The sequence below is a fragment of the Ceratotherium simum genome, chromosome 3, assembly GCF_057802395.1.
Source record: "Ceratotherium simum simum isolate JZ-2026a chromosome 3, ASM5780239v1, whole genome shotgun sequence".
NCBI lineage: Eukaryota > Metazoa > Chordata > Mammalia > Perissodactyla > Rhinocerotidae > Ceratotherium > Ceratotherium simum.
In genome coordinates, this window is record NC_141902.1 from 70497419 (window position 1) to 70524274 (window position 26856).

The 26856-nt window shown below is 45.7% G+C and overlaps 1 protein-coding gene across 3 annotated transcripts in view; it reads left to right on the forward strand.

Moving 5' to 3' along the window:
- Positions 1-26856, forward strand: part of TBC1D2B (TBC1 domain family member 2B) — a 91161-nt gene that overhangs the window by 1532 nt on the left and 62773 nt on the right. For all 3 annotated transcript variants that reach the window (XM_004422032.3, XM_087428777.1, XM_087428778.1), the window contains one exon: positions 19434-19587. In XM_004422032.3, coding sequence (XP_004422089.3) covers positions 19434-19587 — 154 coding nt within the window. The remainder of the gene's footprint in view (positions 1-19433; positions 19588-26856) is intronic.

Sequence of the window (26856 nt, forward strand, 5' to 3'; positions counted from 1 at the left end):
GTCGTTCTTAGAGCTTTGTCAACTCAGCTCTTTCCATTTCACGCAGATTCTGATTCCCATGTTCTTTCAGGCTCCTCCATCCCGTCTCTAAGTGGGCACAGAAAGCCTGTTACTCCAGAGGAAGCCAAGCAGGGTTGCAGTTCAACTCGAGCTTACTTAGAAAGCGTTTATATAAACTCGGGAATGCCTCCAGCGAGTACACAGGGACTTTTGCCAGAGGCAGAGGCTTGTCCTCACTCTATACATGGACTGTTCCTGTGTCAGATGAATTTCCTGTGAAATTGTTTGTTAAAAAAGAAAATAGAGCATCCTGTTTCAGATTTTCTCAGGTGACTTTGGAGCCCTGTATATTTAATTAAAAAACATTAAATAATGGAGGTATCTGCGTAAGTGGGGCTACAAGGTGCAGTGTCAGGAGTGTAGCTTTAGAGTTGGGTGGACTTGAACTTACAGCCTGAGTCTGCCACTCACATGTGTTGAGCAAGTTACACCACCTCTCTGTCCCAGTTTCCTCTTTGGTCTAGTGGGAATCTTACCTTCCTCATTAGGTGGTTGTGAGAATTCTGGAAAATGTTATGGAAAATGGCTGGCACTGAGTCGGCATTAAATAGCAGCCATATAAAACCACAAGCAGTGTCTTTGGCCAAATATGTGGTATATTCCTATAAGGGAGTATTATGCAGCAGTAAACATGAAGGGATGAGAGCTGTAGGTGTCAATGTGGATGACTTTCATGAACATAAAATTGAGCAAGAAAAATAAAGTTACAGAATGAGTACATGCAGAATGATACCATTTAGGTAAAGATTAAGAAGATCATGTAAATGTACATGCTGTGTGGTGAGTGGGAGAGCTGCGTGGGGTGATGAGCCCTTGATTCAGGATGGTGGTTCCTGCCGATGGGAATAGAGGAGAATGTGAATGGGGATGGGTGCCCAGGGGCTTCCACTGTCCTTGCAGTGTTTTAGTTCTAGGACCAGGTGGTAGGTACACCAGTGTTGTTATATTATTCTATCCATCTTTTTATATGTTCAGAGTATTTCTTTAAACAAAAAAGGAAATCCATTTTCATATGGGTTACTGATTCTGCAGGAATATTTGAATTAGTCACAGAATAAGACAGAATGCCTGAGGCCAAGGGTCTGCTTTATAGAAACAATGGAAATAGAACCACAGGCAAGGCTTTCCAAAAGAAAGGAGCAGTCAGGATGTAGGGTTTCATAGTAGGGGTACGTTTTAAGAAGGATGCATTTTAGTGTATGGTGATTCCTTTTGAGCTTTGAGAGTAAAAATTTTATGGTGGTAAGCGTGGAAATTAGTGATTTATTTTCCTTTTCACCTTTCAGATCCAAGAACTGATTCCCATAAGCTTTATTGCTTCACTTAAGGGCTGCTCAGCCATAGGGGACACCCTGATTTCCGAGGGGGATTCTAGGCTAGTGAGGATTAAGCCCTGCTCAAACTTCAGCTAGTTGTATGTAATTTTACAGATACTATTTCTTTTGACAGATGAGTTAAAGAGAAAAGAAAAGAAAAATCAGCAATTTACTTATTGTATTATCATATGTTTCTTGTTTTAAAGTGTCTCTCTGCCTTCTCGGGAGAAGCTGTGGTTTTATTGGGCTTTTCCAAAGTGTTTTACTGCTTGAGTCTTAATGAAAGCTGATACTGGAATTTCTTGGTAAACTTCTCTATTCCTAAAGTCGGATCTGGCCCAGTGCCTTATTTTACAGTTGAGGGAATGGAGGCCAGAGAGGGGATGTGATTTGCCTGAGATCATGATGCTCGACTCAGATCCTCTTTGATAGTAGAGACTCCGGGAACAGTGAGTGTCCAAAACACTGTGTGTCTAATTGTGTTATATGTGCTAACAAGTCTACCTTTTTTGACTTTGGATATCAACGGTTTTGGTTTAGATAAGATGTAGCAGTTTTTCCTTTACTGCATTTGATTTCTGTCCTTTTCACAGAAAAGTGGGTAACAAAGCACTAGGAACATTTTACTGACCAATTCTTTTTCTTTTTTTTGTGAGGAAGATCAGCCCTGAGCTAACATCCATGCCAATCCTCCTCTTTTTGCCGAGGAAGGCTGGCCCTGGGCTAATATCCGTGCCCATCTTCCTCCACTTTATATTGGACGCCACCACAGCATGGCCTGACGAGCAGTGCATCGGTGCGCGCCCAGGTTAGGATCCTTCAGCGGAGCTCGCACACTTAACCGCTACGCCATGGAGCCGGCCCCCTTTACTGACCAATTGTTTACCAGGCTGTACAGTACCTGTTACTACAGATTTGCAAACTGCTACAACGGGCAGGCAGAAGCTGATGCTTGGTGTGTGTGTGGGGGTGGTATGGGTGTGGGTGTGGATGTGGGTGTGGGTGCTGGAGGCTTTTACTGAGCTTCGCTGGGATCTGAGAAACGGGAGACAGTTCTGGAGTGAGCTGGCACTTTGGGAAGGAGAGCATGTGACTGACTGGGGATAGAGCTTGAACAACCCTGCTCTGCCAGATCTCTGCAGTCTCTGGAGCAAGGAGCATCATCAGACTATGAGCAGATGAACCCCGCTCCCTCTGGTGCCTTTCTTGGAGGGATTTGGTGCTCAAATGGACAAGCATGTTGGTTTCCGAGTCACACGTAACTGAACAGTCATGCATCCCTATTCTTAACCCACTTTTGTGGGAAGGATGCACATTCTCTGGTGTTGAAACTGCTCTCAGCTTAATGACAAACATTTGTTAGCTTGGGTAATCATAGTGTGTTCAGTACAAAATAGATGTGGTGAACCAGTCTTCTTGGCTAAATGGTTCTGCTAAGCCGTCCTGCCCCGGGGCGTCTGCTTAGGTATCTTAAGAATTGTTTAAATCTTTTATTGAGACTTAACTTTTCAAGGGTTTGTCATAGCTTTCCAATCAGTAAGTTCTTTAAAGGCTGGTACAGTATCATATCAGTAGTTTTCCATCTTCCACTGCCTGTCACATAATCCTCATTATAGCATAGTTTCACCCTATTTCCTGCTCAGGAGGCCCCCTGAGGACTACTGTTTGTGTTCTCACCTCCCAGAACAGTGCCTGCGCAAAGTAGGCGCCTGGGTAGACATTTGTTGAATGGATGAGTAGAAGGTGGTCACCCGGTAAGCGTTGGTTTTGGTGTAAGCTCGGACCCTTTAGAAGTGATGAGCCAGAATTCTCAAATGTATTAAATGACATTTTCACCTCATGTCATGGAGGCTGCTGCCATTCAGTGAATGCTCACTCAATAAAACAGGCATCAGGAATCCAAAGGAGGGACGACCCGCCCAGGTAACAGTCACTCCTGTATTTTCAGGTCTCTTGTGTTTCATGCCCACAGTCTGGACTCTGTTATAGCAGTGGGTAAACGTTTGTGTAAAGGGCCATATGGTAAATATTTTAGGTCTTGTGACCATACCATTGCTGTAACTACGCTGCTGTTGTAGTACAGAAACAACCATAGAACGAGTGTAGCTGTGTCCCCATAGTTTTTATTTATGGACTCTGAAATTTGAATTTCATGTAATTTTCACTTTGAAAAATTGTTCTTTTGACTTTTTTCCAACCATTTAAAACTGTGAAAACCATTCTTGGCTTGTAGGTGTATAAAAATAGACAATGGGCTGGATATGGCCCTTGGGCTGTAGTTCACTGCCTCTCGTGTTTTAGGAAGGCCTGGGGTGCTTCTCATTCATTCGTTCACCCACTCATTCTGTGTGCCTAGGCACTGGGGATATAGACTGAACAAGATGAACACAGCGTCTGTCCTTGTGGACCTTTCTGTATAGCAGGGAGACAGACATCAATACAAATAAAACAAACAGCACCCAGTGCTGTGAAGTTTGAAAGGAAAGAGGTGTGATGCAAATATAATAGGGAGTCCTCATCTAGTTTGGGACAGGGGAGGGCTAGGACAGACCTCAGGAAGTGACATTTGAGCTGAGATATAAAAGGTGAGTTGGTGTTGACTAGAGGAATGGAGAAGGGAATAGTGTTCTAGGGAGAAGAGATGGCAGGAGCAGAGGCCCTTGGGTGGGGGGATTGGTTGTGTGTGGGACTCAAGGAGCGCCAGCTGGCGGCTGGTGTAAAGGAGGCATAGCCTGTGGAAGGGGAGGCCCTTGGGACCAGAGCTGTAGGAATCAGTGAAGATTTTTAAGCAAGGGTTGTCAAATAGTTTTTTTTTTTTTTTTTTTCTTTCAAACTGATGGTTGGGTCACGTCCAGTATTTTCAACTAACTATGTTGGAGGATTATCTTGTCTCTGTATTAAGGGTTGAAGTATTTATGTTACGCACTGGCAAACAGGTTGGTTTGAAAGTAGATAAATGCAAAGTTGAAGATACCGCAGTCCATTGCTTCTTAAGCACCGTTGTTCCTGAGTGGGGGATGCTGTGGGCTTCTGTGGCTTGTGTGGCTGCGGCCTGCCTCGCCTGAGTGGGCTGCCTTTCCTGAATCATTCCTAATGGCCACCTTCATTGAACTCTCTTGTGTTCCCCTTGCTTTGCTCTTAAGCACATTGCCAATTTCCTTCCCCTTTGGAGATAACTGTTTCTTGAGAAATGGAAGGAGGGATCAAATGCATTCGTGGGAGAGCTGTGAACACCAGGTCCCACCTCACTGAGGCTTCTGAGGGGTGGACAGGTCTCCTTGTCCACGTCCCTGTACCCATCAGCCACTGGGTTACAGCCTTCCCGTCTCTGGTTAGAACAAAATACAGATAATAACCTTCCTCTAAAGAAAGAAAAGAACCCGTTATTGTAGAAATGACTCTCAGAGTGAGGGAGGGGAAGGGGTTTTGATTAGGAATTTTCAGTTTCAGAAAATTTAAATTTAAAAAAATTTTTTAAAAGTTTAAAATTTCAGATTTACGTAATAGTGCCTATTTTTGTAATAGAGTGGGTGTTTGCCTGCATCCTGTCAGATAGCCCAGTCCTCAGCCGGATTTTGTTTGCTTTCACATAGTGAATGCAGTGTGAAATGGTGAATTAGGAAGTAGTGATGCTTCTAACTAGCCTTCTGCTAAATACTCTACCTGGAAAATCAGTGAAGTAAGCATGCTGTGCATTTGTACGTGGAAGCCCCTCTCAGGGACAAGAGGTTAAGATGGTCCCTGGGGAGGCTGCAGGTTTCGTGATTGCCCAATAAACAGTAGCTCACCAGGCAGCACAGGAAACCCCAAATTGACAGAGATTGAGCCATGCTGAAATGGGTCTAGTCCTGTTCTGGTTTGGGAGCATGTGATGCTGTCCTACTAGAGCAGAAGCCCCCCTGAGGGCAGAGATTTGTCTGTGGTTCACCCTTGCGTCCTTCACGCTTAGAGGAGTGTCAGGCACGTATTAGATGCTCAGTGTATCCTGATTGACCAAATGAATGCTTTGGGCCGTCAAGTCCTCTTGGGAGGTGTGTGTGATGCACTCTTGTTGCATGGTCAGAGGGAGATTTGCAGTGTCCGTTTATTCATTCAGCAAACATTTTTGAGCATCTGCCATGTTGTAAGCTTTATGTTTTTTCTGCAGATACAGCAGTGAAATTTTTCCATTCAGTTAGGAACCTACAGTGTTAAGACTTTAAAAACAGATTAGCACCTGATAGCTTTGAAAAAAACTTTGGAGAGAAACCATATTTGTCTGTAGTGTTCAGCATTGGGAGTAGATATCAAATGTCTGCGAGTTTTTTGATTCTGAGGGAGGTCTGGCATCTTTCCATAGTAAATGAAGAGGAGGGGGAGTTCTGTATGTAAGGTACTGATTTGGATATGGCCCAGAGCCAGAAATCTGTGGTTTGTATAACAGTTTCTTTGGGCGTTGCAGAGTTGGAGAGATCTGCATGACTGATGCTCGGGAAGCACTCGCTCCTTGGAGAAGATGAGCTGGGGAGTTGGTAACGTTTTGGTATAATTGTGTAGCTGCTCAAAGATTTAGTTCCTCTTGGGTCTGTAAGATGTGTTCCCAATCAGATGGGAATCAGCATCTTTTAATGAGTTTGCATGTTTGGCTATTTGCTGAACTTTTTCAGATCGATTGTGTAGGAGAACTGGGATCTGGTGGAGAAGGGGGAGAGTCAGGAGCTGAGATCCTTTAGGCTTCTCTTCTGCCCCTTTCCAGGGCTAGCCCTGTTGAAAAGAGCAGACTTTCCTTGAGCAGTCTGCCCCTCGGGCGAGAGCTTGTCTGAGTGTTGGTTGGCAGGCCTGGTGGTAGACTGGAGGTGGGCAGGCCAGTGTTATCAGAGATGTTGATCTTGGATTATAGGAATTATTTCTAGGCAGAAGCCCAGTTTTCATTTCCCTTTCCAGCTCTCTGGTGTCCAGGGGAGGCTGTGCTCGCAGGGAAGGTGGCCCAACTTTCGAAATGTGATTTAGCTGGCCAGCCGTTCACCTAATAGACTTTGTTTAGCCAGGGCCTGATGAGCATCTAGCTGGAGTCAAGCATTGCTCTGGCCTCAGGGAGCTGGTCCTGTCCTGTTCTGGGGTGTGATCAGGGCATTGTCATTAAGTGGCTCTGTGAGCTAGAGGCACTCATTTGGTGTTTTTGCTCCAAGGGTCATTATCCCTGAGTCAGAACTGAAGAGGCCCTCAGAAATCAGCCTGCTCTGCCCCTTGTATGACACAGTGAAGAAACTGAGTCCCACAGCTAGGTAGTGGCAGCTCTGGCACTAAAACCTTCCCCAGGGGCCGGCCCGGTGGCGCAAGTGGTTAAGTGCGCGTGCTCCGCTGCGGCGGCCCGGGGTTCGCTGGTTCGGATCCCAGGCACGCACCAACGCACTGCTTGGCAAGCCATGCTGTGGTGGCGTCCCATATAAAGTAGAGTAGGATGGGCACAGATGTTAGCCCAGGGCCCGTCTTCCTCAGCAAAAAAAGAGGAAGATTGGCAGATGTTAGCGCAGGGCTGATCTCCTCACACACACACACACAAAACCTTCCCCAGACACGTGATGATATTTTACTGTTTTAAACCCAGCAGTTTAAATATTTGGATATTTGCTTCATATTTCCATCCTAATCCATCAGCAGGACATTAGGCTTATTCTGTTTTTAGTTGTTATTTACAGATACTGAAATTGTACATTTCCCTATTTTGTGCTGTGGCGTAGATTTAAGACGTTTAGTCATGAAGATTGGAAATTAACAGTATAGATGATAAACTTCCAGTGGGGTTGACTTGATAATAGACGTTAGTGGTGTTTCCCTGGCAGGAACTAGGCCTGCACATCCCTGCTCAGGAGCCTTCTCTTGGAGGTGTGCACCAGGGGGAAACAGACCTTGGTAGCTGGGTGTGTTTTCTCTTGCTGCTCTCTAAGCTGTGCCCTGTAGCCTCAGAAGTGAACCAGGTTTTTAGGCTTTACAGTTTATGCAGCTCCCTCATATATGCTATCCCAGAGGTAACATGCTGATAAGGCTTTCTTTCATTTCTGTTGTTTAAAGGGATGCATCTCCTTCAGAATTGTGATTCTCAAACTTAGTGCCACGAGAAGCCTCCTGGGATCCCATTAAAATGCAGATTGTGGGGTTCCACCCCTGGAGAGTCTGATTCGATTGGTAGGTCAGGGTAGACCTCAGAGATCTGCATCTTTATGCGTCATCCCAACCCTTCTGCTGCAGACCTCTGTGGCCCTCTCTTTGAGAAGCGCTATTCTCCTCCAGGTCATGAGTGACTGTTCTCTTTGGCTCTGAAGTACAGACTGGCCCTATTGATGGTTTTCTAAGTGGACTAGAAATAACTAAACCACGTGGGTGGAGACCAGTGAAGTGTTGAGCCTTTTATTCTTGGGTTTTTATGTGCATATCTTTTTTTTTTTTTTGTGAGGAAGACAGCCCTGAACTAACATCCATGCTAATCCTCCTCTTTTTGCTGAGGAGGACCGGCTCTGAGCTAACATCTATTGCCAGTCTTCCTCCTTTTGTTTCTTTCCCCCAAAGCCCCAGTAGACAGTTGTATGTCATAGTTGCACATCCTTCTAGTTGCTGTATGTGGGACTCGGCCTCAGCATGGCCGGAGAAGCGGTGCGTTGGTGCGCGCCTGGGATCCGAACCCGGGCTGCCAGTAGCGGAGCGCGTGCACTTAACCGCCAAGCCACCGGGCCGGCCCTGTGCATATCTTTTTTGCATTCTGAGTTTCTGTGCTCCAGAGCAATGATTTGGGGGCCTGTTACCCCCACCCCCAATTCCCCTGTGGCCCTCAGGTTCCTGTCTCTCGTGCGGATTGCTTATTCACTGGCACACCCCACGTGCAGGGACCCTCCAGGGGCGTTCAGAGGGAGGGTCCGGAGGGCAGTCGTGTTTGCTTGGCGTCCTTAGGGTATTTCTGGGAGAGTGAGTTTTAGTGATTGCCACCACCGAATAACTGGTAAGCACTTTTAGGGCCCCCAACTTTTCACCTGGAGAGGAGTGAATAACAGAATGGTGTAGAAGAACCATCTGACACTTTCCTGAGATGTCAGCTCTACCATAAAATACAATTAGAAGTCAGCGTGCTTCCCAACACTCCTGTGAATTCACTGAAAGGCTAGGCAGATTTCTGGTCCCAGCCTCCCCTGCCCTCCACATGTCTGATGGGTGGAGCCTGGGAGTCTGCCCCTCCCAAACCCCACTTCCTAAAACGTCATATTAAGTCATTCATTCCTGTGTCCTACTTTTAAGTTAAAAACATCAAGCCAGAACAACGCAGTTTTGCATGGATGGAAACAATCACAGGCAGAGGTGGCACGGGGCTGTCCAACAGGCTTCTGGCTGTGGCTACGGAGTTTTTATTTATCCTGAGCTCATAAAACCCTGGCTCTCTCTTATTGTGCAATGGCAGAGCTGATAGGCAGCCTTAGGAATGTAGGCCTGTGGTCACTTGGAGGCCACGTGCTCCCTTTCTCTCTGAAACAGAAATCATTTTGACATTCCACATTTCCTGCAGGGAAGAGCAGGCCCAGAGAGTGGCCTTGTCCTTGTCTTGGTGAAATCTCTGATGCAGCCCAGCCCATGAAATCCCTCATGCCACTTTTTTTACGAACATGTGCTTGCTTGTCTTTGTTCTGTCTGTAGGCTCTCTTCTCCAAGTCCGTTGTCCTCGTTGTTAATCTCTGTTAAATCGTTAAAGCTGAAAAAGGTATCAGCTGAAGATGGGTTTAAGAAATGGCTTTTCTCTCAAGGTATTTGGTTTTTAAAAGAGGATGCTTGAGTATTAGAGAAGGCAAAACTCCTCAGACTCCCACATCCCAGAGTGGATGAGAAGTGGGGCACCTTCCCAGGGAGAGGCTGCCCACCTCCCACTCAGACTGTCCGGGGAAGATGATTGTGGGGTCTAGGTTCTTGCTCAGCCTTTGAAAAGGATTTAGATTAGAATTCATATAATTATTTTAATAAGATATATGAAAATGCTGATTTTAAGATAGTGGTATAAAAAGATAAAAAAATAAGGGTGTATTGTGTTCGCTAGAGGAATGGCGGTTCGTGCAGAAGCATTTCATTTTCCAAGGAGCCAGGAGATTGGTATCATTTCCGTTCTCAGCGTCTGTCACTGGGCTGAAACAGAAGATTTCAAAACCTTTCCAGGGAAAAATCACATTTTTTTTTTTCATTGGTACTGGGCCAGATCCCTTGAGATTGTCTCCAGGCTCATGATTTTGAAACATTCAAAAGAAAATTTGGAACTTAAAGTTATTTATCAGGTTTGGGGTTGTGGTCTGTTTTTCATCTGAGTTTTGTTTTGTATTATTAGGCTGCTTACAGTATTCTTGATCTTTTTATTGCTTATGAAGAATTACCTTAGACACATCTGGGAAATCCAAATATCCTGCTTCAGATTTAAGAAACAAACATTCCTTCATTATGAGCAGCCATTGCATCCTTTTAAGACATATGAGTGAGTCAAACTATCCATCCAGTTTAAATTGCTTTCTATGGGGTGTGCAAACTTAATCCATCTATATGTGTATTCTCCTTTCTGTGGCTCCGTCGTGACCGTGGTTATGCTATTCTTCTGGCTTATAAACGAGGTAGGCCCTGACTATTTGGGAGAGGCCCAGAGTTTGCACCCTAGGTGGGTGACTGAAGTGCTGTGTCATCACATTACATAGCACAGCACATCACATAGCATGATTGGTTCTGTAAGGGACGTCAGATGGCCTCATAGATGGGATGTTTGAGCTGGGTCTCAAGGAGTGAGTAGGGGTTTGCAGGTGGGTGTTAGTGCAGTAGGAGCAGGGGTTGTGGAAGCTGAACTGGCTTCTGTGTGCCTCTTCTGTGGAAGAAAGGCTATAGTCCTGTGGAGTGTGCGGCACTGTGTGCCAGATGACCATCCAAGTTGCTTGGCACTTGGAAGCCATCAGGGAGTTTTTAGCATGGGCTATATATGGCTTCATTAACTAGGTATAAGTAGAGGGTTTGGAGAGGAGAGACTGAGGACAGCAAGAGCAGTTAAGATGCTGTTGCGGAGACTCAAGGTAGATAAACCAGGAGAGTGTCAGGGAACATGAATCTGAGGTTCTTTGGACCTGGAGACCTGGTGATTCTTTTATGCTGGAGAACAGTTTCTCTCTTCTCCATATTTGTTTATACATGGTGTTGTTATTGTTCACTGCAGTCTGTTTTTAAGAAAGATCCTTAGAGTAGAATTGTGGCTAAGAGCGTCCAGTGGAAGCACTTTATAGACTGATGGTCATGCTCTCTCCGACACCCAGTGAAGCTGTGCCCACCACCCCTGTTTGATGTCCAGAGGACCTTCTGCACTGACGGGCTGGGGCGGGCGGGTGGAGGATCAGCTTCTTCTTTTTTTTTTTTTTGTGAGGAAGATCATCTCTGAGCTAACATCCATGCTAATCCTCCTCTTTTTGCTGAGGCAGACCAGCTCTGAGCTAACATCTATGCTAATCCTCCTCCTTTTCTTTCCCCAAAGCCCCAGTAGATAGTTGTACGTCATAGCTGCACATCCTTCTAGTTGCTGTGTGTGGGACAAGGCCTCAGCATGGCTGGAGAAGCGGTGCGTCGGTGCGTGCCCGGGATCCGAACCCAGGCCGCCAGTAGCGGAGCGCGCGCACGTAACCGCTAAGCCATGGGGCGGGCCCGGAGGATCAGCTTCTGGTGTGGGAGTTGTCTTTGCCCAGGAAGCCAACACATTTACAGGGTTTTAAATTGAACTTTGTGGTTGGTTGGAGTCATCAACATTTCAGTATTCGAGACAAACCGTAGAGGAACTTCTGATTCCTGCTGAAATGCTGAGAGGATGGATTTTGTCTTGGACACACACTTCTCGTTCTTCTCCTTGATAGCAAAGAACACAGACCCAGGTTTGAATTTTGACTGTGCCAATTGGCTGTGAGATCTTAGACGATGTCGATAATATGGATGGTTGATACCTAATGAGTAGTTACTGTGTGCCAAGCACTGTTCTGAGCTTAACGTGCATTAACTTATTTAATCCTCGTAACAACACTATGAAGTAGGTTCCTGTTATTCTTCACAGTTTACCAGTGAGGAATCTGAGGCTGGGCAAGTTAAGGAACTTGCCTAACAGAGCTAGCAAATGGCAGAGCTGGGATTTGAACCTAGACAGTTAGGCTCCAGAGTCCATGGGCAAGTAGGTAATGTTATCTTGTGAGATTGTTGGGAGCTTTAAATGATAGTGTGTATGAAGCGTTTACTGCAATGTCTGGCACATAATAATTGTTTACTTAATGGTATCTAATATTACTAATATGCAGATATACATTATGGAAGAGTCTATATCATTCCAGTTTTGTAAAGAAAATTGGTATGTGTATTTATGGATAGAGGAGTATTTGAGAGGATGTACAACGAAGAGTTGATTGAGGTTATTACTGGCAATGTGTTTATATTCATTTTATTTTCTTCTTTGTTTTTCTGTGTTTTCAATTTTCTGCAGCAAATGTGAGTTGTTATTATTTGAGATAAAAGTCCAAAATATGTTTTTATTTTTTTTAAATAAAGATGAATAGGAGCTCCCCCGGCAAACAGGAGTTGCCTGAGTGCTGGCAGAGCGAGGTGCCTCTGCACAGCTGTGGTGGCCTGAAGCTCCACACCGTGCTCAGTGACTTAGAAGTTGTTGGGTATTTTTTCTCAGTTTGTTGTTTGTCTTTTAATTTTGTTTGTGGTGTTTTTGAACACATAGACATTTTCTCTACTGTCTTTCTTTTGGGCTTAGAAAGGCCTTTCCAGTCCAAGAGAATAGAAGTGTTAACAGCAGTGGTTTCTTCTGTGTTGCTGGGGAGAAGAATCAACCCTGTTAAAATCTATGCCCCTCTGCCACTACTCAGGCTGGAGCCGGCTCCCTAGAGTTGCCCCTGTGAGAAGCAGCTCTGTGGCTTACAGTTTGAAGGTCTGCCCTTCTAGCTTTCAATTTGGGGCTCAGTTTTGAAAGAGCAATTGGTTTTCCTTGTCCACAGCATCATGGTGCACATGGCATTCATCATGGCTGCTGATTGTGCTTCAGTGTTAGCTGTGCCAGAGATCTCTGCTGAAACCTTCCATGTGAATTTCTGCTGTGCCCCATGGCTGCCTTTTAAGTGAGACCATCCATTGCATACCTTTAAAATTCGGTAGAAATCTAATGCAACTGTTGTTACAAGATGCAGAAAGAGATGGAAATTTAATTTTAATTGCATAGGCATTCTTCTAGTAATTTAAATGGTTTTTATTTTACATTCAAATCTTGAATCAAATTTGAATTTATTTTCTTTTGTATTATGACCTAGGATTTTAAGAAACAAACATTCCTTCATTATGAGCAGCTATTCATCCTTTTAAGACATATGAGTGAGTCAAACTATCCACCCAGTTTAAATTGCTTTCTATGAGGTGTGCAAACTTAACCCATCTGTATGTGTATTCTCCTTTCTGTGGCTCCATTGTGACCATTGGTTATGCTGTTCTTCTGGCTTATAAACATGGGAGGCCCATGGGAGGCCCATTATGACCTAGGTTTTATACCTGTGTCTTAATTCATAATACAATCTTTAGCCAGTTTTCCTAATGACATTGTTTAATAATGAATACTTTTCCCACTGATTTTATTTGAAATGCTACATTTGATATCTACTTAGCTCCGTATTTTGATTCTCTGGCAGTACAGTGCTGGTTTAATTATTGTGGCTTTATAATATGCTTACCTATTTGGTAGGTCAAAGCCCCACGCCTTATTTATTTTCTCGCAATTCTCCAAGGTTAAACTTTAGATGAATATTATAATCTCTTTGCTGTGCTTTGAAGAATTCATTTTAGAATTTTGACTGGATTTTTAAATAGTTTCTATAATGCAAAAGGATTTCTTAAGTGTGTACCTAGGCATTTTATTTTTTGGTTGTAATTGTAAATATGTTTCTGACTGTCTGTTGCTGGCGTAAAGGAAATCACTTGCTCCTTGGGAGTGTCTCAGAGGCAAGAATTGACCAGATCTCATCCAGCTCTGTACCCCTAGTGTTGACTGCTGCACTTGGCCTAAGTTAGGCTCTTAATAAATATTTGCTTAGTGAATGAACAAACTTTTTTTTTTTTTTTGGCGAGGAAGATTAGCCCTAAGCTAACATCCGTTGCCAATCCTCCTCTTTTTGCTGAGGAAGATTGGCCCTGAGCTAGCATCTGTGCCCATCTTCCTCTGTTTTATATCGGACGCTGCCACAGCATGGCTTGATGAGCGGTGCATAGGTCTGTGCCCGGGATCCAAACCTGCAAACCCTGGGCTGCCAAAGCGGAGTGCGCAAACTCAACCACTGTGCCACCGGGCTGGTCCCATGAACAAACGTTTTTATGTAGGTGATATTTTTCTCTTTTCCTTCTTTTTGAATTACATTAGATAGATTCCCAGAATGGAGTTGTGGGTCAAATGAGATGAGCATTATTACAGCTTCTAAAATGTTCTGAGTTTTGATAAATTGAGATTCTTGACCAAAGGGCTGGAGACCCAGGGAATAAAAGAGCTCGGATCAGTTGGTTGTGTAGTGAGAATGTAGTTAGGGGATGAGTCCTGACCCCCTCTGTATGCTGCTGGATTGCTACTCCAGCCCCTCTCCCCCAAAAATGCACTCCCCTGCCGAGAGTGGGCCCTAATAAATGTGTTGAAGTGAATTAACTTGTGATTTATTGTGGGACTTTTCTAAGCACCCAGGAGAAAGCTGGGCTTGGAGGGGGAAAGTCTCTGGAGTCTAAGGGAAGGGACAGGTGGCTGGGGTCTGTCTCCCCGAGAGTGGGCTTCTGGGGTTTGAGTTACTGGAGAGGACAGAGGGAGCCAGGGCATGGGGACAGAAGCTTGTGGGGGCAGCTGGGGCATCACAAGGTTCTTCTCGGCCAGCTGTCAAGGACTGAATTCCGCCTCAGGCCGGGTGAGGGATGGCCTGGTTTCCATTCTCTGAACTGGCACCTCATGTCGTAGCACCTAAGTGCAGCAGATGTCTATCATTCAGGACTGTGCCCCCCAGTCCTCGTCTGTCCCTGACCCCCCAGGACCTTCATGCAGCTGCGTAGGAGACAAACAAAATGGCTTTTCAAAATGTTTGGCTTGGTGCCATATTTGAACTGGGGTTTTAGCAGTTTTGAGGCAGTAGCAGTAGCTGAACATAAGGAGAGAATGAGTCAGACATTCGAGTGCTTAATTGTGTTCAAGGCCCTGTGCTAGGCAGCTTGGACCATATTGCGGCCAGAGGGTCTGGCCTGTGTCTTCAAGGACCTTAGACTAGTGAGGAACACACAGGGTGTACCCCAACCCCCATGGGATGTTGGCCTGGGCTACATGGTGCTGTGAGTGGAGAGAGTATGCAGGCTCAGGTCAGGGAAACTTCCTCTGGAGGTACCATTTGCATTGGGCTTTGAAGGATGAGTAGGAGTTGGAGAGATGGGTGTTATGGGAGACTCGGAATATGGCCCCAGTGAGCCTTCAGGCAGCAGATGCTGACACCTGGCCTCCTGCTGGATGCTTGCCTGGCATCAGCTCTCACTCTGCTGAGCTGTGGAGCTTTGTCTCGTCTCTGCTCCTTCCAGCATGATTGGAATGTCTGTCTGGCTCTCCAGAATTTGGGATTAAAGCATTTAAATGGTCGTTTGAGGGTAGGGTGGGGCAGATACTGATTCTCTCCCAGTCATGCTCCTCAGCCATCTGGCCCGTGAGTGCTGGGCAATATGGTGTGGTGGCGATAAGCTTCAGCACTGACGACTCTTTGTCACCAGCTGAGCTGTAGCTGCATGGACAGAACTCCTGGTCATAGACTTGTGAGGTGCTATCTGAAGCCGGATCATTTGAGGGTCCTGCTTGCCCCACACTGGGAGGGGGTAATAAAGAGACTGAAACTGTGAGCCATCAGCAAGACCAGCCAGACCCATTCTTTTGGGCCAGAAGAATGTGGGCATCTCTGGGGGCATTAACAGAGCATGGGTGGTCGGAGATATGGAGGTGCCTAGTTAAAGAAGAAAGTTATTTTGAGTCATGAAGTCCTGTGGAAGGGGAATAATGTTGGCTGCCCCACACCCCTAAGAACCCCATGCCCTTGGCCTGCGTTTTAATCTCCCGGCCATTTCCTACCCCGATGGGTTCCCCACTAACCTTGGCTCTCAAAATGGAATTTATTTGCCATTGTGATCTAGACCAGCACTGTTCAATACAAATATGATATAAGCCATAATTTCTACTTTAAATTTTTCAAATGCCCACATTAAACAGGTGAAATTAATTTTAATAAGACTATTTTATTTAACCCAATATATCCAAAATATTTCATCATGTGGCACTAGCCACACTTCACGTGCTCAATAGCCACGTGTGTCTAGTGGCTACTGTGTTGTTGGACAGGGCAGATCCAGACTAACTTTACGTGTCGAACTGACTGGGGTGAAGAGACTAGTTTGTGATTCTACGTCTAGTTGGGACTGAGCGAGGCCAAATCTCAGTTCAGACTCTGTTAAAAAGATACCACTTGGAAAACTCAGGCTTTCTGGATTCCAGCTGACTTTACTGTGTTTTACTTTGAGTCCTGCCCTGTCTTATAACCTGTGTGCGTTTCTGCCGTTGGGTTCAGCCCCCTGGGAGAAGGGACTTTTGGGGCTTTTCGGCCTCCCTGATGATGGCACATGCCCCAGAGCCATGTGCAGACAGCCCACAGCAGCCTTTGTCAAGCCACTTGAGGACTGAAGTCAGATTCTTTTAGTGATTTCTAGATTTTTTACAAAGAAACGAGCCCCAGTTAATCATTGTCGCAAGGTAGTTTTGCCTTATTGACCAGATTTCTGTAACATGAATAATATGTTGAATGTTGAAAGCATGTGATCTAAAAGGTTTTTTTGCCCCAGGAATTTAGTGAGAGATGATTAAGAGGTTACTAATTGTTCCTCAGTTAGATTTAATACCCAGAGATTTAAAGGGGAAAAGATTTTTTCTGTAACCCAAACACACTTCCCTCTAAGCTGGGGGTCGGGAGACTGCGGGCGCACTGTGAACTGTGTGAAAGGAGGGAGGGGCTCTAGGTGGGCTTTAGGCTCGGATTTTGGCTGTGGTTGTGTCTTCCAGTCCCTTCCTTTCCCGGCCACTTCCCTCTTCCTTCCTCCTGGAATGCTGGCTTCTCTTTGCCCTGCCCCAGGGCCCAGCCGAGCGCCCACCATCCACCCTGCCACCTACCTGCTGCTTAGACTCCAGGCTGTGCTCCATGAGTCTCTCAAGGGCTCACCCCTTCTGGGCCTGAGCTAATCTCCTCCCCTACCTGAACTCTGCTTCCCCTTTTCAACGCAGTGACATTGTCTAATCATGTCATTGCCCTGCTAAGAATCCAGGAAGGCTCATGAGTCTCTTCGGGCCTGGTCCCTGCCTATCTGAGGCTCACCTCCCTCCGATCCCCCCAGCCTCCCCTCGCCCCTGCTCTCTTGCCTCTGGACCTTCACACATACTCTTCTGTCTGCCTGGAACTTCTTTTGGCCTTGTTTTTGTAGCTAATGCCTGCTTGCCCTTTAAGACCAAGCTCCTGTGTCACCTCCTGATTATTTGTTCATTTGTTTCTTCGCTTATTTATTCAACAAAAACCTGTATGTCTGGCACTGAGCTAGGTGCTAGAAAACGGAGACATCTTGGAGTCTATGTTTATTGGAGAAGATAGACATTAAGCCAGTCCTGTGTACCTTTTGAATCTGCAGGTGGCAGGTTTCCTAAACTTTGGGTACCTTGGCCCTTGCCCATCTCCCCTGCTGGGCTAGGTGTCTTTCATCAGGGCTCTCCAGTCACGCCAGCCCCACCTCACCCTCTCTGACCTCTGTCATAGCACTTAACACACTCGAAACTTCTGGTTTGTTTTCCTATGTTTCTGACTAGGCCAAGCCCCAATTCCAGGTCCCTGATAGATAAATGTTAATAGTAAGTGCTGGTTGGGGGCCGGCCCGGTGGCGCAAGCGGTTAAGTGCGCGCGCTCCCCTGCGGCGGCCCGGGGTTTGCCGGTTCAGATCCCGGGCGTGCACCGACGCACTGCTTGGCAAGCCATGCTGTGACGGCGTCCCATATAAAGTGGGGGAAGATGGGCATGGATGTTAGCCCAGGGCCAGTCTTCCTCAGCAAAAAAAAAAAAAAAAAAAAAAGGATTGGCAGATGTTAGCACAGGGCTGCTCTCCTCACAAAAAAAAAAATCAGTAAGTACTGGTTGAATGAATGGATGAAATGATAGCTCGGCTGATAGTTGAAAGAATTTTCTGTAAAATACCCAGCGATCCTGTAGTGGATGGTTTTCCTTACCTGGGGCTATGTGGGCAAGTGTCACTAAAAAGTCTCCAGGTTGTAGCCAGAGCACCCAAAGGTTGTCCTTTGCTTATGGACAGTAGCAGTTTGGTCTCTAGGCCTGTCACTTGCTGTCAGGCTTGCAGAGCAGTTTTCCAGACTGCCTCTGACCCTGGGAACCGCTGTGTCCAATGTCTGCTCAGACATGTGTACACACAGCTGCAGGATGCCAGTGTTGATGAGGTTCCCATAATCGTGCCATGGCATCCTTCTCCTTGGGACACCCCCTGTTGGGGCAGCTGGACACCTATGACCCACACCTACCATCTGGTTTGTTTATAGCTAGGTTCATTGTTTTGGGTTCCCTCTGCGTCTTGGTTGATTTTTTTTTTTCTTTTTTTATGTACATATAGTGAAATTCACTCTCTGTGGCATGCAGTTCTATGAGTTTGGACAAATGCATAGAATCAAGTGTCTGCCACCACAGTCACGATGCAGAACAGTTTCATTACCCAGAAGTTCTCCTGTGCTGTCCCTTTGTAGTCAGCTGCTCCCCTCACCCCCAATCCCTGGCAACCACAGATTTGTTTTCTGTCCTTGTAATTTTGCCTTTTCAGAATGTCACATAAATGGAATCATACAGTATGTAGCCTTTTGGGTCTGGTTTATTTCACATGTTCTTTCTTTATAATATGCATTTAATATTCATCCATTTTGTGCAAATCAGTGGTTGCTCCCTTTTTTATTGCTGAATAGTATTGCATTGTGTGGATGTGCCACAGTTTGTTTATGTGTTCACCAGATGAAGGACATTTAGCTTGTTTTCAGTTTTTGGTGATTATGAATAAAGCCTTTGAACATTTGCATACAGGTTTTTGTGTGAATATATGTTTTTATTCCTCTTGGGCACATCAAATACCTAGCAGTAGGGTTGCCAGGTCACTTTGTCAGTGTGTGTTTACCTTTATAAGGAACTGTCAAACTCTTTTCCACAGAGACTGCACCATTTTACATTCTCACCAGTGATGTATGAAGGTTCCAGTTGCTCTGTACCCTCTCTAGCACTTGGTATTGTCAATTTAAAAAATTTTAGCCATACAGTAGATGTGCCATGTATAATCATATGCTGTATAACAAGATTTCTGACAATGATGGACCACATATATGACAGTGGTCCCATAAGATTGGTACCATAGAGCCTAGGTGTGTAGTAGGTTATACCATCTAGGTTTCTGTAAGTACTCTGTGATGTTTGCACAATGACGACACCACCTAATGATGCATTTCTCACCATGTAGACCCATCATTAAGCGACGCGGGACTCTAGTTTTTAATCTGCTGTTTTCTTTGTACGTTCTCCCAGATGCTGACAGAGTTTAAATACCATTATTTGATGTGATTTGGCAAGGACATCATCCATACCTATGTGAGATTTGATTTCATAAAATGGGATTTCTAGGTGCTCAGAGTGAAAGGGCAGCAGGAATATCAAGCCTTCCTAAAACCTTTGAGGAAAATGTTATATTGTATCATTCTGTAATTTTAGAATTTAAGAGGAATTGCTCTTTGCTAGACCAACTTGTTGTGAGCAGAAGCTACTAATCTTCAGACTGAAATTTCTTTGACCTGTTCTCCTTAACTCTCTCTTTCATCTGGCGAGGTGTAGTCTGTCCACACAAAACATAATTTTTTAAGTTCTTCATCTTGCTAGTGGCCATAACACTTTCCCCCCTTCCTCTTTCTAGGCTCCTAATCGTCAACTCATGACTTACTGGTTACAGGAGCTTCAGCAGAAGAGATGGGAGTATTGCAACAGTCTTGACATGGTAAAGTGGGACAGCAGGACCTCCCCAACTCCTGGGGATTTTTCTAAGGGTCTCGTAGCCAGAGATAACACAGGTAAGTCAGAAGTGGACGGGACCTGGTCAATTCTTTGTGTAAGGCCATTTGACACAGCAAGTCAACTTAGCAGGGAAATTCAGAATGAACATAATGATGATGATCCTTTATGAATGGGCAGCATTCCACAGGTACTGAGTGCTTCCATGTACATGAATCATATTCAAGCCACTGACAACCTTGGGAGTCAGGCAAGGCCAGTGCCAAGCACCCTGAAGAGATGATACAGCTGAGGTCAGCAGGTGGTGAGTTGTGGTGGTGTAACTCCCATCCTGACTCCAGGGCCAGCCTGCTCTACCCTGCCTAGAAGTGAAATGCGCATGCCTGCACATTGATGCTGGGCTGGGTTGCTGGAGTTTACAGATGTGTGTCTATACGGGGAAGGCATTCTCAAAGCACTCCACTTGTGATTCCGTGTTTCTTAGGAAGACTTTAACTGTCAAACACTGATTCCATTTTATTCTGGATTTGTGGCATTTGTGGATTTCCTTGCCAGTTGCAGTGTAGAGATAATGTGGTTTTATATTTGAATATCAAAAATTAAAACCCCATGATCTTCTCATGACTGGTTGTGTTAAGCAAAGAACAGGGCAACAGTCATTTGCTGACCATCCTTCCCCTGACAAAGATTATGGGGATGGGGCTGTTTTTGTGGCCTCTTGTCTTCATACAGAGAAAAGAGCAGGCCCCCAAAAAAGCAGGCCCTTGAGCCCTGAAGTAAGGCATGAAAAGGCCAGGCCATTACACTAGCATTTTTTAGGGATCAAAGGAGTGCACATTGAAATTTAAGCCAGTAAGGGCTAACACTTGAAAGAGATGTGGTCTGCACTTCAGAAGGCCTATGGGCCGCCCCGCGCTCAGTAGACCTCAGGCTACATTCAAGTTCCCTATAAACCAAGAATGGTGTTGGCACATGAAACCGACTTGTTTCAGAAACAGATGCCTTCTTGGACTTTTAATTGCCTCTTTTCCTGCCAACCTTGTTTTTACCAATCCCAGTCTTTTTCAGCAGATTAGCCCTCTGGTCAGTGAGAAATTACTATATGCACTTCATACCTGTGGATATGTTGTCCTGTGAGAGTTCTCAAGTCATTGCCGTGGATGTCTTAACTCTCTATACCAAGACCTGAGGTGATGCCTTCATTTTCAAGAACCCTCTATGTTTAGTTCACAATTCTACTCATTGTTGACTGAGTTTGTTTTTAAAGCCACTCTTACGGGGTTTTTGATCAAAAGAAGCTCTCTAACTCAGTATTGAAGTCATTTGGAACATTTGGAAACCCTGTAGGGGAACTGACAGTATTCATGATGGTAGCTAATGCCTTTGGCACAGAAGACACTCAATTTGCCTCAGTTCCTTTATTCTGAGAACACAAAGTGCATCTCTCTGACAGAGACTCAGGTGTTAAACTGAAAGGAGGGGCAAAGAAGTAGCCCCCAGCCCTGTTATCTATAAAATATATCTTTCCTTCTTTTAAGCCCAAATGCTGTGGCTAAGGAACCGGAAACAACACCTCATGCCCTTATGTGGTTCTCTTCATTTGGTTTTGGGACTCTAAGTGTGGGAATTTAGAGTCTGACATTTACTCCCCTCTCAGAGTTTCTAGTCAACCAGAGCGTGAAGAAAAAATGAGGTAAGTGTGAGAAGGAAGGTACAGGGTACCAAGGGCCCATAAATGGGTCCAGCACAGCTTTGGGTGATTGGGGGCCCTCTCCGAGGAAGTGGTGTCTAAGCTGAGACCTAAGGGATAACGGGGAGTTAGCCTGAGAGGAGTTTCAGGTGAGAGAGCTGGAGCGTGATGCCTTCAAGGAGCTGACAGAAGGCCAGTGTGGCGGTCGATAGAAATCAGTGTGGGGGAGTGAGCCGAGCGTGGAGGCACAGTCAGGGCCGGAGTGGAGAGAGCCTTGACATGTGGGTTTGGGATTCTGGACTTTATCCTAAGAGCAGTGGAGTGCCTTTGAAGATTTTATGTGTAGAAATGACTGTAATTTTAGACTTCTGACGATTTTTAGATAGCTTTTAAGAACAAATAATGAAACTTAGGACCACTGGACGATTTGCAAGACTAATTATTCAGGAAGTCAAAAAGTCTAAAGGAGGAAGTCAAGAAGAACAGGCTATATTTTAGCCCCTTGTGTTTTATCATCAGAGGTACAAGTTGATTAAAAGATAAAATGTGTTATGGTATGTGACAGTGCTCTGTGATGGTTCTGAAGCCATGTTTGTAGTTATCTACTCAGCTTAGCCTAACTATGCTAACTCTAGCTAGAATTGAAGACTGATGTTTTTATCACTCTGATTTGCATTAAAAAATAAAACTCTTCCTACTATTCTCTCCTCGTTACCCAATTGTTTGGAACATTTTTATTTGTTGTCTAATGGGTGTCAACCATCAGTACCCTCCTAGCACCTAAAGTCAATATGGGGAAAGATACGGGAATTAACATTTTCCATTGATAGGCAGTATATATCTCAGAAGGCAGCTCAGTCTGGTGGAAGAAGCACTGAGGGGCTGGGTTCAAGTCTTGGCTCTGATATTTACTATTTGTCAGACTCTGAGTAAGTCATCTTCCCTCTAGTACAAGGGTAGCAAACTATGGCGTGTGGAAAAGAAGTTTTACTGGAATAAAGCATCACCCATTCATTTGTGTATTGTCTGTGGCTGCTTTTGCACAATAGTGGTAGAGTTAAATAGTTGTAACAGAGACCATATGGTCCACAAACCTAAAATATCTGCTACTATCTGGCCCTTTAAGAAAAAGTTTGCTGACCCCTGCTCTGGTGTCTTGGGCATCTGTCTTTCTTTTTTTTTTAAACGATGTCATCTTTTTTTTTAATTATTTATTTATTTATTTATTCCTCCAAAGCCCCAGTAGATAGTTGTACATCATAGTTTCACATCCTTCTAGTTGCTGTATGTGGGACACGGCCTCAGCATGGCTGGAGAAGCGGTGCGACGGTGCGCGCCCGGGGTCCGAACCCGGGCTGCCAGCAGTGGAGCGCACGCACTTAACCGTCAAGCCACGGGGCCGGCCCGGCATCTGTCTTTTTGAGCTTCAGTTTCCTCATCTATAAAATGGAGATTGCTCATTCAGTCTTTCACTCCAGGCATTCTTGTAGTCTAGGCATTGTGCCAGGTGCCTGGGATATAAAGACAAATAAGTCACAGTTCATGTTCCTGAGGAGTGTGTGGTGTAGTGAGGGACCCAGACAGGTAAAGAGACCTCTACAGTGCAGTCTGATAAGCACAGGGCCAGAGGTGAGCACAGGAAACTTACCTGCACTTGGGGTGTTGGAGCACAGGGTTTTGGTGGTGTTTGAGAAGGCTTCTTGGACTTGGAAACAGCTGAGCTGAGTCCTGAGGGTCAACTAAGAGCTGGCAGGGCAAGGAAAGCCTGGAGGCGCTAGAGACCCAGTGCCTGGCTCCAAGGTAGAACGGGTGGGCAGGAGTGACAAAGTGAAAGCTGGATAGATGATCAGGGACCAGACCTGGAAGGGCTTTATAAGATAAGCGAAGGCAAGGTGAGTGATAGGGTCAGATGTGCATTTTGAGACAATTAACCGTGACCAAATGGTAGAGAATGCATTTGTTGGCAGAACAAGATGGAGGAAGACCTGTTAGAAGGCTGTTGTGGTGGTCCAGGCTGGAAGTCATAGTAGCCTCGACTAGGATTGTAGCAGAGTGGATGAGAAGAAATGGGCAAGTTGGGAGATTTATGGTGAAGAACTGAGGCTTCAGAGATGGCATTAGATTTGAGGGAAAGAGAAGGCAGAGAGTACTGTCCAGGCCCCAGGCCCAGGCAGTTGTCTGGATGGGATTGGAGTACTCACAACGACCTTGTCCACCCCCCTCATAGTTCTGTTATGAGGATGAGATGGCATACTGCATTGTTAAGTGTAGATATATATATGATATAATTTTGAATTGGTTAGGATTATGTTCAGCTGCAATTAACAGGAAATCTGACTAATAGGGACTTACAAACAGGTATTTATTTGTCTCATGATAGGCAGTTCATGGCTGGCAAAGCTACTCACCAGTGCCACTGAGGGACCCATTCTGTTCTCCATACTTAGTGTGTTAGCTTTCCTACTCATGCTAGCTGCCCCTGGGGGTGGCACCTATATCAAAAAGGAGAACGCTTTCCCAGAATACCTCGGCTTATGCTTCACTAGCTAAAACTGTGTCACTTGGCCATCCCTAGCTGGAAAGGAGTTTGGGGAGGCAAGTGTTTAGTTGAGCATATGGCCACCATCAAAATCAGAGTCTGTAAGGAAGGAGGATCTGGAATGAGTATTGGATAGATAGCTGGCACAGTCACGTAGTTGCTGACATTGAATTTGTCTTCTAGAGTTCATGTCTTCAGAGTAAGAGTCTATTACCTGTGTGCTTGGAATTTGCAGCTTTATATTAATTAATCAAGTATTAGAAAGTGGGATGACTTTGTCGTCTGTTTATCTGCTCTGTCTGCCGTCCATTCTGCAGCCTGGCTTCTGAAAGTATGCCATGCCTCAGACACCGCTCTGCATCATCTTCTGTGTTAGGATAGATCAAGACTTGCTTTCTACTCAAAGGAATAGTTTGCAAAGATAAGATGAAGTGTCCACAGACCTTCACAGCTGTTGAGAATGAGGTAGCCAGAGCCTAAGGAGGCGTCCATAAATAGCTCATAGCCTCGTTTCAGGATATATGTCCAGCACATTCTGTTTACTTCATTTCCCTCATAAACTAATAAGCAACCAAGCCAGGGATAACAAGACTTTGTGTTTTTTTAAGACTTCTTGAAAGTTCAGGAGTACAGAAGCAGTCGTGATCACAGGAGGCCAGCGTGCCTAAGTACCTGTTTGAGTACAGATGGTATTTCTTACAGAAAATGGTCTTGTGAGGTCGGTTTGAGGGCTGACCACACATTTCCGCCTCTGAAGCAGCTGCATCACACGGTGTAACTGCTCTGTAGGAGCAGGGGGAGGGGAAGGGAAGTGGCGGCTCACTTGGGTCCCCCCGCAGTTTGTGCTCTCTGTGCAGTGCTGGAACTGGCAGAAGGAAAACCATAGGGTGGAATGCAGACTCGGCCTTGGCAAAGCCACAGGAGTTCCACGTAATCATTTATTGTTACGATCCTGGAAAGTGATCAAAGAAGCTGTGCTTTTATGTGATCCCATTTGTAAAATACTGCAGAATGCCATGTGTTGTTTTAAAGTACAAGTCACGGTAATTGCCAGCATTGTATCTGAGAGGCAGCATGATCTAGTAGAGAAAGCTTAGGAGACCTTGGGCACACTGTTTCCCCATCTGTGAACAAGATGCTGTATGAGGTTCCTTCTGGCTTGAAGGTTCTGTGATTCCCAAAGTCGGTGTGACAAGGAGCGTGAGTATGAGAGGGAGGGCGGAAGGAGATGATGAGCAGGGTTAGATTCCAGCGATATCTGGGAGGAACCTCCTGGAGAAGATCTGAGAGGAGACTGTCCAGAACAGGCTGGGGTTTGGTGCCAGTGCAGACATGCTGAGCCTGGCTCTGGGTGGGATCCGGTGCAGGTGAACGCAAGGGGTTGATGTTGCTGTGGAGGAGGTGGGGGGAACTGAGCCGGATCTTGGGAGAGCAGAGAGGTGTGATGGGAAGAGAGGGAACCCATGGAGTTGGGTGCATACCTCCTACCCCTAATTCAGGGGGTCTCTCAGAGTTGGCAGGAGAGAGGGAAGTCAGGAGGGACGATGATTAAAATACTGCAGGGGCCCCTCCTGCCTCCTGCTCGATTTCCTCCACTTTCGGATGGCCCTTCCTGCTGTACTGTGTTAGTGGATTTCCATTTTTTATTTATTCGTTTAGCCACTTATTGAATCCTTCATATTAAGTCCCTCCTCTATGCTTGGTGTTGGGTATGCAGCTGTTAGGAAATCAGACTGGGGTCCGTTTCTCACAAGATGTATGTCCTTGGTGGGGGATGGGAGAGAGCAGATGGACAAGTAACTAACTAGACACATGTGCTGGCCTGCCCTGGGGCCTCTCAGAACCGGGTGGCTTGCCACCTCTCCTTTTTGGTGCTTAGATGCACACTATGCCCTCACTTGGAAGATATCTCTACTGCTCCTGACCGCTGCTCACGATCTGGATTAAAATTCGCTTTGATAAAGAAAAGAAAGCTTTTTCAGATTAACCACACTCTGTCTTCCTCCAGCTCCCTCCCACCGGTGACTTCCAGGCTCGCTTTCACAGTGGTCTTGGACATGCGTGGGAACAGCCTTTTCCCAGTGCCCTTTTGTCCTTCCTCGCACGACACTGGTCCTGGGTTTGGTTTCCTGGGAATTCTCTGCAGCACTCAGCTCTGCTCTCTACAGAGGGCCTGGGCCTGACTGAGGCAGCATGAGAGGAGGGGGAAGATGCACCAAGGCTGGCAGAGGTGAGACGAGCCTCCCGTGTGGGTCCTGTCTGTTAGAACGCCGTCCAGTGGGAAGAGCCCGTGGAGCTCTGGGAAGCTGAGACTGGCCCCAGGCCACGCTGGAACTGAGAGGCTGCACTGGAATCATGACCTAGGAAATATAAAACTTCTAGTCTAAGACTCACTCAGAGTTGTCTTTTAGGCTGAAAATGTTTAAAAAGAACAGAGAAGGTCTAAACACCAGAATCCTTCCCGACTTTCTCTCCCCACTGAAGCTGTAAGATAAAGTACATGTTTGTGATCCAGTCCATCCTCTTGAAGACCTCGAGGAAATATTGCCGTGTCCTAGTTTGCATCCTTCTTGAGGTAGTTCCCTGAATGCTAATGTTAGGACATGTATTGAGGAGAAGCCAGCAGCTCCGCTTTTAATTAAGTAAATCTCACGTGGTCTCTTAAAAAACAAAAACCAGACAAAAATAACAATAATATCCAAAACTTGGAAATAGCTTCTTTTTCGCGTCACAGGATTACTTTTAGAAATGGTCTGTTTCGCCACCATGCTCCCTGGCCTCCAGTCCCTTTTCTCTACCCCACCCCCAAGGCCTCAAGTTCCTCAGGAAATGTTTCCTGTGTGGGCCGAGGGTGCTGCAAGGTCTGGGGTTTTGTTGGTTGTAGGCACTGCCTTTGCCACACAAGAGCACTTGACAGTCTGCGCCCGCAGAGGGGCTGCTCCTCACCTTCCCGCCAGCCGCGCAGGAAGGAGAGGCCGGCCTCAGCTCCTTACAGTGCCTGTATTCGTTTCCTGGGTTGGCTTAGGATTGTAGCGCTTTGCCTCTGAGGGTCTGCGAAAGCCCAGCCGTTGGGAAGCTGTGTGTCAGTTTTCTCTTTCT